The sequence below is a fragment of the Platalea leucorodia genome (assembly GCF_965183815.1).
Source record: "Platalea leucorodia genome assembly, chromosome: 7".
In the NCBI taxonomy this organism is placed as follows: Eukaryota; Metazoa; Chordata; class Aves; order Pelecaniformes; family Threskiornithidae; genus Platalea; species Platalea leucorodia.
The window spans coordinates 42,374,788-42,390,815 of record NC_138829.1 but is presented as its reverse complement, the minus strand read 5'-3'; the positions used below and the strand labels follow the sequence as shown (position 1 = coordinate 42,390,815).

Sequence of the window (16,028 nt, the reverse complement as noted above, 5' to 3'; positions counted from 1 at the left end):
AAGCATTCAACAGGAAGGTAGTTTATATTGCCAAGCAGTAAAATGTGGATTCTACCAATCAGTCTATAGGTAACAACCCTCCTTCCATCCACCCCCAACCCTTTCCACATCACTTAATCCAACTGGCATCCAACTCTCATTCCTTCTTCATTTTTTTTCCCCCATCTGCACTAACATTTATTCAGAAATTTATGCATTATACTTATTGAAAGATTGTTAGCAAAACCAATCCTGTGTGAAAGATAAACAGCATCAGCATCCACAACAATGAAGGGTAGTGATGGATAAAAATTAAGAGGATAAAAATCTGTTTTGAGACTGATGGTTGTTCATCCTAAAAATAATTTTTTCCTACAAAAACTTAAAAACATCTTGAGTATAGTTACTAAAATTTCTTCTAATATTTCAAGAATTTTACCATTTTCATGTAATATTTTAGGATCAAACTGTTTTAAATTGACCATATCTCAAGTTATCATACTTAGCTGCACTCTTCATCTGTCACAGGTTGAATTGAACCCTATTAGCCTTGTATGACCATAACTGTGTGCAGTTAAGCCTGTCAAGACTAGAAGAATTTAACCCTTTTTAAGAGAAATAGGATCAAGTCCCACAGTTGTGGTGATACAAAGTACTTTATACTACGAAATACAACCATGTCAGTTCAACCACATACCTGCTTGGAACCTTTCCTGGAAGTAAAGAAAGCATCACAGTTCTTCCAACGACATTTTAGGGTCTGAAAATTTGGGTTGGTGTGGTCAGTTAGCAAGTGTTGTTTCAGATGGTCCACAACTCCAAAGATCAGCGAACATCCATGCCACTGGTAGAAAAAAACATGCCAGAATAAGCCAGGGGAAAAGAATTTTAGCAAATGCTTTTCTTCTTGCAACTTGACAATATTCTACCGAGACTGTTCACACACATGCCACCTCCTGTAACGGTTTAATCTTCTTATTCCATTTCCCTTCTCAATGGTCTCTATTCCTTTAATTACAGCTTTACAGAGATTCTTCCTGCCTCTAGCCCAGCCTAGACCATAAGCAAGAATGGCAGGAGGAAGAAAGGAACTAAGTCTTTACAAGATTTAAGCTTACCTGAGACAGAGTCATTGGGAATTTAATTAAACTTATTTAGCAGAGTAAATCAGCTTTTCTGTGTCACTCAGCTGAAGTTTTTGGTTTTAAACAGTTACATGTCACTATCTAAAAATTGCCACAAAGAAAAATAATTTAAGATGCTGCTACCAACTTTCCCCAAAGCATACAGATATACTGAAGACCATGTAAAATGGAACTAGTGATATATACTTACATTTAAAATGTACATATACATTTTAAAAATATTATTGAATTATAATAAAGGTCAAGCTATCCAAGACGGAGTAGTGACCACCCCCAGAAAATTAGTCTAAGAACTATAAAAAAGGAAGGCTAAAAACATTTTGTTCATTACCCAGCAACGATAATTCTGCATCAGATTAAGCCTCACAGCTCTGACACTGCCATCATAGCATCCAGTGTAGATCTGTAAAAGAAACATTTATGGATAAGCAAGCTGGGAAGAACAGAAAACAAATGAAGTAAAATTTTGAAGGAGGCTTCAGTGTAGAGTATATTAGGTGAACAACAATAAAATATCAACATGCAAGGCTTCTACCTACTAATGAATAAGAAATGTTTCCAGAACTTTTACACACATGACACTATCAGTGATAGAAGGTCAGAAAACTTTAAAATATAATGTTACTATCCACTGAAGTGAAAAAAATTTTAGGTGTAAACGTCAAGTTCAATATGTCCAGGACTTAACCAGTTATATGTATATCAAAAAGGGACGGAGAGAAAGGGTGAGGAAGAACATCAGGATTTCAGGAAGAGAGGCCTGATGCAGGTCCTGAAAAGGCAGGCAAAATGACGTCTTAAAAACCACTTTTGTTAGGCCAATGCTTTACAGAAAATTGTCCTTTGGAAAGTAAAGGATGTCAGACGCTCGTAATCCCATAAAGAACATTCATCATTAAAAAAAGTCCTCACATAGTACAGAAAACTCTGCAAGCTGAAGATTTCATTTGTTATTTTTGTTCAAGTCCTTTTGTCTCTTAGAAATTCATCACTAGGATATAACAGCCAATCTGCTGTTTGTAAGAGACTACACTTTACTATTAAAGACTACTACAGAAAATTATAATCTTTCACTCATCACTAAGCTTCTCATCTGAACACTTCTTGGATTTGAGAATGCCCAAACCAGACTATTGCTGGGGGACAGCTCAAGTCTCGGACTGCAAGCACAAAGCCTGCTCTCTCACTCACATGAGACGTGAAAGCTTGGGCAGTACGTATTCCAATTAGTAGGAGATCAGTTCTGTTAAGACTTGATTCTTCTGTTATTACAGAGCATTACTATACCTCTTATTTTACAATCTGAAAGAAACTAATTCCTACACATGCAGGCAAATAAGTGCTTTTAATGACTATTTTAAGCAAGTTATTTATCCACAAGTGCTTTTGAAACCTATCTTACAGTGCAAATGCATGAAGAAATCCATGCAGCTAAATGAACTGCATACGGTTGCTTAGGTTTTATCAAAGGTTACTAGAGGTTTGACTGTGCGTGAAGTTTTTCTCCAGCATCTGTGTAACTCTCAAGTGAAAGTCAAAAAGGATTGATGCTTGAAAAGAGGGAGTATTTTACTATTTCTAGCCTCTTCATTGCAATCATCCCTGTAAACAGAGCTCTTGTTTTAAGACTACAGTAAGCTAGAACGTATTTTTTCCCCAGACAATAATATTACATAAATACAACATAGTTGTTGTAGCAACTTGATTTTTTGGCTGATATTTCTAAGTTCCTCTGTCTTAGTCAGACAGCAGGTTGATTTCATTATCTAAAAAATTTAAACTATCTTGTATATACTTGTGGAAATTACAACTTCTCTTTGAGACCAGTGAAAAGAAGGAAGTTACCATGCTCTTATGGATGGTCATACACATGATCATATCTGTGTGGCCTCCATAGACTTGCAAGCGGTCGTGCGACTTGAAAGAAAGAGAGACAGACATTTTAATAGCGTGACAGTTAATGCCATTTTTCACAGACATGTAAATGCCAGTGCTTCCAAGAGCAGTTTCCTGGGTAGCAACTAAACTCCCCTGGTGGATTCCAAACTTCATAGCCACCATGAAAACTCACTTTTGCTTACGTTACTCCTGTGAGTCTTTTTGTCCAACTAAGCACTTGGTCTTTCAAGCAGACAAAACTGACATGTCCCCACTTTTCTGAGCTGTCATTATGTTAGCATAACTCAGGTTTTAAAAAAAATGGTTTAAGTTATATTCTTTAAAACCCATGTATTTTGGCTAGTGAGACAACTATACATTCTGAGTGACAGGAAAGAGAGGGATGGGCCAGAGACCAGTAAGTACAAAGATCACTTCTATTTGACTTCAAAATCGTTAATTAGCACATTAGGTAAATGTCATTAGTAACCATCTATTTTCTTACCTGTAATTCATAAACACGAACAAATTTATCCAGACATGCTGTCACCATCACTTTCCCAAGAATGTTCACAACCGTTACTGCATGGTTATGGCCTTTATAGATCCGTACCAGCTCTCCAGTCTGCATCAAGAAAAAACAAAGGCAAATAGGTGTGATTTTTTTTTTGTTGTGTGTTTGGTTTTTGGTTTTGGTTTTTTTGGTGGTTTTTTTTTTTTTTTTTTTTTTTTTTTTTTTTTTTTTTGAAAAACAACAGAACAAGAGAGTTTTATCTAACCTAGATAGGGTAGCTTGCTTCAATGCTCACTACTCAAAAAATGGAAACACCCTTAATTAGACTTCCACTTCCTGTGAAGGCACTTCTAGATTATGATCAAATACAACTTATCCTTTTCTTTGCCCAAGGTAACAAAGAGCCATTCCAGTACAACAGAAATGCCTGCCACTATGAAAAGTGTCTACTTCTCTTTCCCTCATTAGTTACATGTTCCCACCTATCCTGCAACTAGTACTGTGCTATTAGTACTAGCAGTATTTATGTAGCCACAAGGATCAATGAGCAAATTTAGTTAAATACACAGAAATATACAATTTTTTTGTCAATTAAAATTTAACTCTGATAAGTTTCTTAATCTAACTTACTGCATAGCTACATGAATGCTTCTGCTAGCACAGGGGAAAGATGGTGTAAAAGAGGAAGAGAGTGGCAAGGCTAGAGACAGAGCATTCACAACAGAAAAGCGGCTTTTGAACCAGCTAGTTTGGAACACTGTTTGTGTTCCTCAAGTTTTTCCTGTAATAAAGAAACTCTTCCCCCACCAGAATCTCTCACATGGCTTTGCTCTGAACCCTTTCCACATTATCAGCACATTTGTAGTAATATTTGCAAAAGCAAGATGCCCAGATAAAAAGGCATTGCATATCATATTACAAGAGTCAGCATGATTATGTTTCCCAAGGTGTTTTATCCTCTGCATCCCTCCTTAGTTAGCTATTGTGAGTAGTCACATTGACAAAAACATATGACTTCCTTTTCTGGAAGACATTCTGCCCCACCAGCCAGTCAAAAATTCTGGAAATGCTGACTTTATAGCACAGGAATTCATTGCCTTAATAGCAAAAGTCATTCCAGCTTTATATACGAGACTTACATGAATGTTGTGGGCATGGACAGACTGATCACTGGAGCCACTGAATACCAGATCATTCACAACCTTATGGGGGGGCGGGAGGAAGAGAATAGTGTTATTTTTGTAACAAATATGGAAACGGGCAAGCAAAACATTAAGATGCTGTTCAGTTTAAAGTTGCACTGTAATATTTCCTAAATTTGACAGTCTTAAAATCAACAGAAAGTATGGGGAAAAAAAAAAACCCATGCACCGAGTTCTTTACATGAGAGCTAGAAAATGTACTATGCTATCGTAATGACTTTTGACGCTTCACAATTGACATCAGAAGCTGTTAACTTGCAGCCCACCAGGCTAACTTGTCCTACCTATAGATTATTCCCAGGGACAGCTCAACAGCAGATCAGGGACCAAGCAAACTGAATGCAGAATGCTGCTCTGCACATGTACAGTAAAGTCCATTGTTTTCTGAAAAAATTGGATGTGCTGTGCACTTACATTCTGGTCACGTAAGAAAGACTGTGCTCCTGACAATCTAGAAAGGAAGCTTAATAGATCCATCATCGACCAAGAAGGGACCACAGTATGCTGCCACACAAGCAGGACTAGGATAGTCCACAGGGCAAAAAAGGCTGTGCCACTGCACCATAACATCTAACATGACAAATACAATTTATGGAAGTCATCCCCTATCTGTTACATGGCAGTGGTCACAGCAAAGCAGTCAGACAAGCATATGTTCCAGCTTGTACTCTCAGGAGCTGGAAACCTGTAAATAAGTGACAGTGATTCTTCTATTAAAAAAGAATCCTTCTCCAGAGTTACATTTTTTTCCAGTTTCCTCTGAGGTTTGTACAATCAGGGTATGTGAAAACTAGCTTCACCTTTTCCCCAACTTTTCCTCTGTTGGCAAACTCACATTTCAAGATTCCCTGAATCTTCTAACAAGATGAAATAAATGTGCTTCCTACACACACCCCCCCAACAGTTTTGCTGGGAACACGAGACATGGCAGCCAGCCAGAGACAATTTTCCTACCAAATTACTCAGTCTTTATCATTTAAAATAGAGAAATCTTGTATTTCCTACCACAATCTGCTCACTACTAGATGAGGAAGAAAAAGAAGAAACACATAATTTTAAGCATTCTTTGTCAAAAACGTATTTTCAGAGACACCTGCCTTCATGCAGAGTATAGTCTTGCTGTGACCTTCCAGGGTTCTGAGAAGCAGCCCGTTCCGTGCATCTCGCACGCTGATGGTGCAGTCGTAGGAGCCCACTACCAACAACTTGCGTGCTCCTTCCTGAGCTGTGGCAAGACAGCTCACTGCTCGAGGGCCATGGCATTCAAAGGTATCAACCTGCTTGTTGTTCTGTCGCAGAAGGAAAAAATGGTGTTTAAGAATTAAAACTTTGCTATGACACTGACTAGACCACTGAGTCCTTTTTGCGTTGTACTTGTTATAGCATCTGATTTCAGTTTAGTAACACACCGTTTCAGCAGTAGTAGAGATGCATCTTAACAAGTAAGTTTCCAAATCAAGGAAATAACTCCTTATGTTGGGCTTCGATTTTCTGTCTTTTAAAAAAATATTTCATTATTTAGCAAAGGTCCAGCCAATCCTCCTTCCGAGTTAGAACAATGACAGGAAATAGTGTTATGAGAAAAATGCAAAACAGAATAAATTTGTAAGGATAAATTTAAGAAGTTAGTCTAGGATCCATGAAAAGAATAATCAGAAAAATAATTCATTTAAATAATGATTTGTATTCACTCTTATCATGGGAACTGTTGATTAAGCCTCTTTGCCAGAAAACCAAGTGAATGAATCTCTTCTATAACTGCAAAGGCAGCAGGCAAAACCAGCAACACATTAAAGTCTCTCACACTACTTTGACGGGCAAGAAAGGAGAATTCACAAATAATCAACTGTGTCAGAAAAGTCTCATGGCACATGACTGGTAGGCCAGGTGGAACCTTAAGGAAAAACGTGACAACACAGTGGTTAAGAAAGAGGTAACTGGAGGGAAGGGGAGATGGGACAGCTTCATGCACTGACAAAATAAAGGACCAAAAGGGGCTCACAGTGACCATTTATACCAAAATCCTTTAATTACAAATATGCTTACTACTCAAGAGAAAGAATGGAAACAAACACAAAGTGGAGAGAAACAGCATCGCAACAGGCTTTTAGGTGCCAATACTTAAACAAGCTAACCTTTATGCTGAAAGTAACCACACTGCCATTTGCAAGGCCTGCATAAAGGATCCGCCATCTACTGTGTAAACAGAGCACTCGATCTTCCAATTTAAACTGTTCCATGCACTCTCTGGTCTGGCAACAAAAAGACATATTTAAAGCTTTTCATTAACTGAAAACAATTCAGGGAAAAAAGCCTGAAGTGAATGATGATTTTCACCTACCAGCTGCATTTTTTGAACCAACAGAGCTGGAGAAAAACATATAAAAATCTGGCATCACATGGCAGTTTGATCCTGGTTTTAATCAGCTCACTCCCACCTTGGAGACTTGCCTGTACTTCAGCAACCAGTTATAACCCTAAAAGCTTTATTCTAGTCACAACTGCTAATGTACATAGAAGTCTAGACTACAGACTATCTATCTATGAAAAATACCCTGTTACATGCTTGGGTTTGAGGAATCCCCATGAAGTCCTCCACAGGGAAGTGCCATGAATCATCAGTTTAAGAGTCAAAAACCTCCAGCAGTTTGCCCCTTGAAGCAGATATTTGCTTTCTAGTCCTTCAAGCCACAGATTGGACGAGTCTTCCTATCATTTATCCTTTAAAGTCCAGCTTCAGGAAGTCTCAGTCTGCTCTTCCACCTGTCCTCAGAATAGTAGATTCCTGTTCTCTTTATAGCTGCTCTACAAAGAGAGCAGTGCCTTGCATAAGCAATGGAGTTAGAAATACAGTGAGACAAATACGATATTCACGGGCAGACAACCATCCTGCACTTTGGTGTTGCCAAAATTCGGGAACTCATCACACTGTTTTGGCAAAAACTCTGGTGACATGCTAGCCAAAAGATTAGGGTAGTAAATCACTTCATGGTTTGCTGTTTATTTTTTTGTTTTTTCTGCTCCACTCTAATGAGGTACGAAGTGGGGCTCACGTCCAGCTCATATGGGTTTACAAGGCTTTTTTCATTTATATTTGCAAAGAAACACTTGCATAAAAAAGCAGTACATGTTCATCAACAGAGTTTGAGTACCTTGATATTGTAACAGTTGATAGTGTGGTCGCTTGAGCCAGTGTAGAGTGCAGCATTCTTCCCATTTGTCTGAGTGACGAGGAGGCAGTTCACTTTTGAAGTATGTCCTTCGAAGATGGCCACACACTTCCTGCTCTGAAAAGGAAAGCATAGGGTCTGTCAACATAAAGGCCCATAATGCCTCTCGGGATCTGCGCCTGACAGAGTAGAGTAGGACAGCTAACAAAAGCAGGACACATGCAGCAATCCATCTCCCCTTACCCCTCTCATAGGGAGAAGGGGTTGGGGAGGAGAAGAAGAGAGGTTTGAAGAATAGAATAAAAAAAATAAAGCGCTTGAAAAAGCAGCTGCTTCCTTAACGACACAGTAAGGCTTTACAAAAACAGAATTGCAACCTTGTGACTACAATTAATGTAGCACCATTTCCACAACCTTACTTACAACCAAATTGTAGGCACAAACAGTTTTGTCTGCTGAGCAGGTATATAACAAATTCCCAAAAATCTGAATAGCATTCACTGCAGCCAGGTGTCCCTCAAAGTTTCCCTCTGTAGGTTCTTCATCCTCACCTGGCTCTGAAGACACTTCTGTAGGACAGAAACATATGTAATTTGATTATGTGAACACACACAAGCAAACACACTACTGTTGTTTGCATTACCAAACAGCAGAACTATTTCATGGGCTCAGCACCTTAAAGTCAGATTTCATTGTGGGTCCCAGCTGGAGCCTGTAAGTGGCAGAAGGCAATATAAAATGCCAGAAAGACCTTTATGTGATGTTAAGTCCAGAAAGACCTTTAAAACAGCAAAAGGATCATATTATTGTTTGTCCTACAGCTCTGCGGAGACTGGAGCAGAAGTATTCATGGGGGAGGGGGCAGGGGGATGTGGAGGGGTCAAGGCACAAAGCATTCAATGAGAGATGACGTAAGTGAGTATGCATCACTTCCCACTTCAGTTTTTAGTGCACGTTTTTATCTTCAGGGCAGAATTCCCCTCTAAAAGCAGCCTGATTGAGACTTAACTCGAAGTCCTGCAAGACATTATACACAAAGTATCAGAAGAAAAGCTTAAAAGATATACCTGATGAGTTCTTTGATCCTCTAAGTGATGATATGGAAGTCTGCGTCTCAGCCACGCTGTAACACAGAAATAAAGAGTAGCGAGATTGGACTTTGCATGTTCATTGTCAGACAAAATATTGGAGTAAGTAATACTCCAGAATACAAGACTCTGCACTTAGTGGAAAAGAAGCTGTAACAGATAAGCTCAAAAACAAACTTTCCGTGGAGGGCTGCCTTGTTCTTGTATCACAGAAATTAGTAGGTAACAGGACACATTCATTTGTTGGACCAAAAAAAGCAAATTCAATTTTCATTTTCCCTCTTATTTCACTCCTGAATGGAATTAAAAGTTACTGATGTTGTAAGACTTTCTGAAGGGGCGGGGGGGGGGGGGGGGGGAGAAGCCTCTTATTAATATTGTTTAATGCTTTACTTTTGAGAGATCTACAACAATCTCACCTTCTTTTCCCATCATCCTTATAATTTGTGCCAATCTCACTGGTAGAGCTCACTTCATCATAACCAGAGCAAGACGCCTCTATGACTGCTTGATCCACAGAGCTGCGTGAATCCCTCTTTGATGGACTGTCTGGTTTCTCGTCTCCCGACTCTGATGAACCAACATCAACCACCTCACACTGGGCTGCTGGAACTTCCACTAGTTCCAGAGAAGCATCACTGTCATTCTCATCTTTGTTTCTTGCTGTTTGAGCAGTAGCTCCATCCTCCTGTCTTGGAGGAGTGGATGTCGTAACTTTTTCTCCTTTAGGAACCCTTCCACCCTTGACCTTCCGGACAGGCTTAGAGTCAATTATATCCTGTTCTGTATCACTGTTCTCTGGCACGTGGGCTGCCCTCAGAGTTTTCTTCTTCCTTAACTTTCTCCTCCTCCTGTTCCCTTTTTCTGCTGGGACTACAGTGGTTGCTGTCTGTTGCTCAGACGGTTCTGATGACAATTTGGGAGTTTTATCCATTGGCATTTCTAGAAGGACTGAATGCTTTGGAAGAGACGTGCCACACTGATCCAGTAAAAAGCTTTCAGTCACTGTATCATTTGCTTCTCTCTTGCTGAAAACAGACAGAGAATGAGAAGGGTTCTCAGGAAGTCCAGCCTTCCCCCTGTCCGCAGCAGGCTTGTGAACATCTTGATTAGTGTGTTGGAAACAAGCTGCCAGCTCTGATAGGGATATGGTTGCAGAGATAACTGGATACACTGAAGTTTTCTGGTTGGTCTCCTCTGAAGGAAAGAGACTAGTGTTATATTCAATCTGTACAGCAACAAATATTTACGCAAAATTGCTTTCCCTGCATTTTTTTGTTTATACTTAGTTGTGCATGTAAAGTACCTATGCCTACATGTTGAAAGCTATATGCACATGCAGATCTGCTATTTCAGTCAGCTATCCAGCCTTTAAAAAACATAGCTGGGGAATAAAATGTTTATCTGTGTACCCAGAAGCAAAGGAAAGGGGCACATCATTCAAGCTGCTGGCTGACTATGCTTTTAAAGTTCTGACAAACAACCTTTGGTGAATCCTACATTGTCAGCTTAAGATGCTACCACCCTTCACTGTGTGCTCCCTTACCAGCTGTCACCACTGCTGTAGGACTGGTAGTAACCAATGCATGCCTAATACATCTCAGCTGCTTTGTGACATACTTTGAAGACCTTGTGCTTAACTCATCTGCATTAGTTATTTCTACCAAGTTACCTGGACCTAACTCAACGTAGATGAGTCATGCACAACCAAATTGGCAGCATCATACTTTCTATCCTGGGAATGGCAGTGCTGGAAGCCATCAGGGTACGCTTTTTAGTTCATCTTTGGTGGACTAAGCGATGGGGCAAACATACTCTCCCTGTCATTTTAATTTGAAGGTAATATGAACAAATGAATCCAACCTTTCAACTGAGACAGGCTAAGAGCACAGGTAGCATCTCACAGCTGTTTCCCACACCCTAAAATTCCCCAGTTGCACTTGCAATAACTACAATCCAGAACAGGATGTTTTAAGTTCATTTATTGCAGTGCATTTATTGGGTGAATAAATTATATAAATAATTTATAATTTTATAATAACAATTTATATAATTAAATAAATTATATAAATAATTCAATGTGAATGGGAAGCTGGCAGTATTTGAAACATTTCCCTGCTTCAGTCTCTTAAGAAACCAGCAAACTAAACTTACAGCACTGCTTAGACAAAGCTGTTGGACCGTTTAACACATCACAGTACAAATTTGATGCTTTAGAATTACGCATCCAACTAGAGACAGCTTAAATGTGAACATCACGCCCCACACCTTCCTCAGATGGGAATTTCCAAGATAAAACTAGAACTTGCTGACAGCGTAGGGTATATCGTATTTAAAGTAAATCAATGGAAAGCTGGTTTTGCCCTGACCCATAACTGTCATACACAGTTGCAACCTATTAGAAAGCCCTCTATACAAAGGAAATGAGTGCTTAGACGAGGTTTAAACAGTTACTGCATAGAATTATACTGGGAAGAAGGCACACAAACCCTTAAATTCTGAATACACTGCTAACATCGTGGGTCCCTCATTTCCCACAGGAAGGGGGAGGGAAGGAGCTTGGTCACTTAAAAAAACAAAATAAACAGTAAAATAAGAGTAACCTGCAACTTAAACTGAAATTTCTAAACCCAGAAGTTATTAATTCTCAGCACTTGGACTACTGCAGGTGTTAGAAAAGGAAGCGGGAAATCACCATGGTAGTGCAAGAAAACAGAATCACTCAGATCTGCAGGTGGGAGAGATTGCTGGTGGTTGGGGGAAACCAAGTGCAATCAGCTCCTTCAAAGCAAGGCTGAGCTGACCTCCAAGGGAAGCTGACAAGCCATGTCAGCAGATGTTCAGCCCCCAGAAAGCAGATAGTCTGCCCTCAGACAGAATTCCTCTCCCTCAAATTACAGAGTTTACTTGATAGTAAATGCTTACTTTCCCCCCAAATTACCAAACTCATTTGATGACAGATGCTCATTTTAAATGTAGCACATATAGGTGTTGATCAATACCAAAACCACATTAATTTGACAAACAAATATCAAAAGAACATTCTTGCTTTTAATATGTCAAAAATAAGTTTGTAGGAAACTGACAAATATGCTAAATGTGATTAAGACATTTTTAAAGTAATTATTTAACTAACAAATACAGCTATACATTGAAGGTTCATCTTTATGAGAAAAAACTAAAATGCCTCTTCAGCTTCTGTTGTGCCTGCACAGACAGCAATGAAATTCGAAGATTCTGAAAGCAAGACGCTTTATGCCACTGCAGCTAGCAACATTAAAGAAAAATGACACCTCTCTTCACTGATGTTTAAGCATAACAGAATGGCACATGCCAATAAAGATGGGAAAGCGAAGGAAAGGTAGTGGCTTTCTACAAGCTGAGTTTAACAATGCAAACAAATGCAAAAGCTGATTCTGCCCCTTCCTCCAGTTTACTTTAGTGCACACCTCTAGAGCTTCATAATCCCTGTCAAATCCTCCAAAAAGAGATGAAGCAAAATTCGCAATACTACATTAATGTAACATAACACAATGGAATACAGGAAATGCAATGGTGAATAAAAAAAGCACAAGAGCACTATTTATACAGAATTCTACATCTGAAGCAAACTGCAAATTCTTGTATTTACAGAAGTCTAAGCTTCAGTTCAGCCAACACTTACCTTGTGCTTGAGAAAAAATACACTTAGAAAAGTAGAACAGCATGGCTTTTTCCAATAGTATTTTCCACTTCAGTTGAAGGAAAAAAAAATTGTGTTGGCTATATTGATCTTTAACAAGGATCTTACTTATGAATCTTTATCTCAAATTATCTAAGCCAAGGCTTTGGGTAAGTGACATTGGTATGGCAGACAAACAACTGTTATTAGAGTCACCCTGCTTGACTTTACAGGCTCTTAGGAAAGCAAAGGATGATTGAGCTTTTAATCTTTTGTCCCTTCAGTCACAGTAGCAAGTTGCAGTGGAAAGTACCAATAGCATTTAAGCCTTTGACCACAGACTACAGTACATGAGTTTTAGGGGTTTTCAACTGTCTAAATAAAGAGTTAGCAATTTCAGCTCTAGCCATTAAGATCTTGTTTTTCTGAACCACTAGTTCTCACATTAGTAGTTCAGTTAATTCAGCGGTTTCTCCTCCAGACAAAAGTGAACACATACCTTCATTGGTAGCTCTCCCCTACTCACTCCCACTCCCCTCCCATGAGTGAACAGTGCCTAACATCCTTCCTACAGCAAATTCTTTACTGAAATCGCAAATAAGATCGCATGAACTTTGAATGAGCATCTCCAGACCAGTGGGATTTAGAGAGATGGAGAGGGGGAGAACATGGATTGTTATTTTTAATATCACAAATTATACTCTTTGTGCTTATCCAGCAGGGCCCAAGAAGAACACAGAACACTCTTAATGTAGTTGGTCATAATTTTTTAAAAAAGATCTTCAGGCATGCATTTTTCCTTTGTAGGCAGATTTTCAGCTACCAATGCTCATTAAATGAGGCAGAGCAGAAGACAAAAATTACAAGGGAGGTTTAAAGGTTTGGGTTTTCTTTTTATTAACTAAATTATTCTGAGAGGATGTAACCTTCAAATTCATGTTTGTTCTTTTTTAAAGTAAAACTAGAAACCTGTAAGTGCATATGACCACAATTTGCATGTGCTTAACAATTTCAAAAACGTGGATTCCATTTGGATGTGTTGTAAAGAAGGTCCTCGTTTCTAAGATCATTAAGTTGACAAAGTCCTACACAAGTTAATGGGAGTTCACCCCTGCACAACGGGCTGCAGGTTTGAGACCCAACTTACATTCTTCTGAGAAAAAAATATTTTCCTTATTTTCTTAAAGCTAGTTCTCTTAAAACAAAGAGAAGCCACACATACCATCCTTCTGCTCCACCTCTTCTGCTTGTGAAGCACAAGGAGAGCTCTGGAGTACAGAATTCACATTTTCTTCTGAGCCTTTTGGAGACAGAGGTTCTCGTTTAACTTGTACTGAGGAGTCAGGAGGAGCGGTGGGTGTGACGCCAGGAGACTGGAATGGTGACGGCATGTTTACATGAACAGAAGCTCCTAGTGGAGGTACAGAAGACGACAAAGAGTCCAGAAGGGGCAGGAAGGAGCCTGCAGGAATTAAGTCAGCTGCCATCTGAGATTTGCTATTTCTTCTCTCACTTAAGACACTGCAGGAAAGTTGCTCTGACAGTTCCGAAGGTTCATACGTTTCTAATGGTAAAAGAGGAGAGGAAAAAAAAAAAAAAAAAGAACAGAACAAAAATGTTCCCATTTTACAATAAAATTTCGTGGTGCCAAGAGCTCATTTCTTGCAGACACAGAGACAAGGAAGAGAAAATTTTGTTAAAAAGCCACTAGATGGCACTACCAAAGACAACAGCTCACACTTGAACAATAAATAAAGACTTCAATATTGAAAGCCTGCAATTTTAAACCACATTTTAAATGAGTGAATTCAAGTTAAATGCAATTTTTACAAGATGCTGAGTTCAAAGAATACGAGAGTCAGCATTCTACTGTTGTAGTTTTATGGTATCTCGTACCTTGTAGCCCCTGCAAGATCTGGATTCTCTGACTTCTCAGTGTACTCATTTCCATGGTTATCTGCAAAACAGTTGTGGTTTAAATCAGTCCTACTTAAGGCAGATTTTCAAGCTGCTAACTTCTAGTTCAGACAGTCTCAAAAGCCCGCTGTTACCTGTTGCTTTAATACAAGGAACCGTTGAACCTCAACATACGCAGCCTGCAGGGCAGCCCTAGCCTGCAAGAGACTGCTGTCCACACTATGCAGGGACTTGCTTAACTCTTCTTCCCTCAGCGAAATAGCCAACAACTGGTCTACCTGAGAACGTTCTGAAAAAGAAACAAAATGTAGAGCATAACTGTACTTGACAAAACATTAAAATACATTACACATGATATCTCAATAAATACTACCACCTCAGAATGTAAAAATCACATAAATAAGGTCAAGCATCAATAGTCGTGCAAGAAGCTGAAAAGGAGTATCTATGCACAGGAACAGTCACATCTACATGAAAGAAGAGCTAAGTCAAGTATTCCTCTTTACAGAATCTCAACCTTGACTCTGGTAACTTTATTTCCATCATAGCTTTGCCAGCACTAATTTAGTTGAACAAAGTCATTCTCTTCCACAAAGATCTTCTGTTGACGCACACGTGTACGTAAAGTACAAATACACACTTTCCATTAATGTAATCAAAAAGGCAAAGGCAAATTTAAGCTAAACAAGATTTAAATTATTGAGCTAATCCAGAGGCCAAGGAAAGGCAGCTTAAGAGAAAAAGAACTGAATGATAAAAAAATCATTTACTGTCCAGGATGATTTTGGGCCCTGAGACTCACGTTCGCAATCTCTTGAGAGTCTCTGAGCACTGTACTCGGTAAAAGATCCTCCTATACTCCTTTCTAAAGTCTTCTGGCATTACAGAGATTCTTCAAGTGAATTAAGTTTCAGTTTGTGCACTGCTTAGTTTCATTCAGATTATAGTTTCCTTTAGTAGATTTACCACAATAATGATGATGCTGAAGCAAAGTAATGGGAAAAAGAGATTTTACTAAGTCAAATGTGTTATTAGTCTCCATAATAGACACTAGTCATTGAAGACAGATGCTGATAAAACCCCCCACCTTTTCAAGCAGTGAAATATTAGTTCCCACAAGAAGATTCCTATTAATTGCCCTGCATTCCAAACAACTCTTAATATAAATAAATAATTTAAAAAAGAGAACTGGAACATTTGAAACCTATCTTCTGGACCCCAAGGCTCCCAGATGGTGATGCAATGATTTAGTTCCCAAAGAAAACATTCTCCCTAAACCACAGACGGTTAATTTTGATACACGATGATGTAGATGTGTTAGGCACGTTTCAGAAAGACCTGTCTAATGCCAGAATTAGAGTTTTCTTTGGTCAGGAGCAGGAAGGAGTGAGGCATTTCACATTCATTTCCATTAAGGACACGGAAGAAGGAGCCAAAAAATAAAAAGTATTGCCAGAAATGTCAAAACCAGAAC

General features: G+C 39.0%; 1 protein-coding gene across 7 annotated transcripts in view; it reads right to left on the bottom strand.

The window, feature by feature from the left end:
- Positions 1 to 16,028, bottom strand: part of ZNF106 (zinc finger protein 106) — a gene marked incomplete at its 5' end in the record, with an annotated part of 67,266 nt that overhangs the window by 27,157 nt on the left and 24,081 nt on the right. For 6 of the 7 annotated variants that reach the window (XR_014228872.1, XM_082318331.1, XM_082318332.1 and 3 more), the window contains 14 exons: positions 677 to 823; positions 1,456 to 1,527; positions 2,970 to 3,041; positions 3,508 to 3,627; positions 4,656 to 4,718; positions 5,816 to 6,007; positions 6,854 to 6,970; positions 7,871 to 8,005; positions 8,312 to 8,457; positions 8,956 to 9,011; positions 9,396 to 10,173; positions 13,860 to 14,201; positions 14,534 to 14,594; positions 14,689 to 14,843. Coding sequence is in view for 6 of the 7 variants with exons in the window: in XM_082318331.1 (XP_082174457.1) it covers positions 677 to 823; positions 1,456 to 1,527; positions 2,970 to 3,041; positions 3,508 to 3,627; positions 4,656 to 4,718; positions 5,816 to 6,007; positions 6,854 to 6,970; positions 7,871 to 8,005; positions 8,312 to 8,457; positions 8,956 to 9,011; positions 9,396 to 10,173; positions 13,860 to 14,201; positions 14,534 to 14,594; positions 14,689 to 14,843 (2,456 nt within the window). The remainder of the gene's footprint in view (positions 1 to 676; positions 824 to 1,455; positions 1,528 to 2,969; positions 3,042 to 3,507; positions 3,628 to 4,655; positions 4,719 to 5,815; positions 6,008 to 6,853; positions 6,971 to 7,870; positions 8,006 to 8,311; positions 8,458 to 8,955; positions 9,012 to 9,395; positions 10,174 to 13,859; positions 14,202 to 14,533; positions 14,595 to 14,688; positions 14,844 to 16,028) is intronic. The other variant, XM_082318335.1, reaches the window with a different exon arrangement.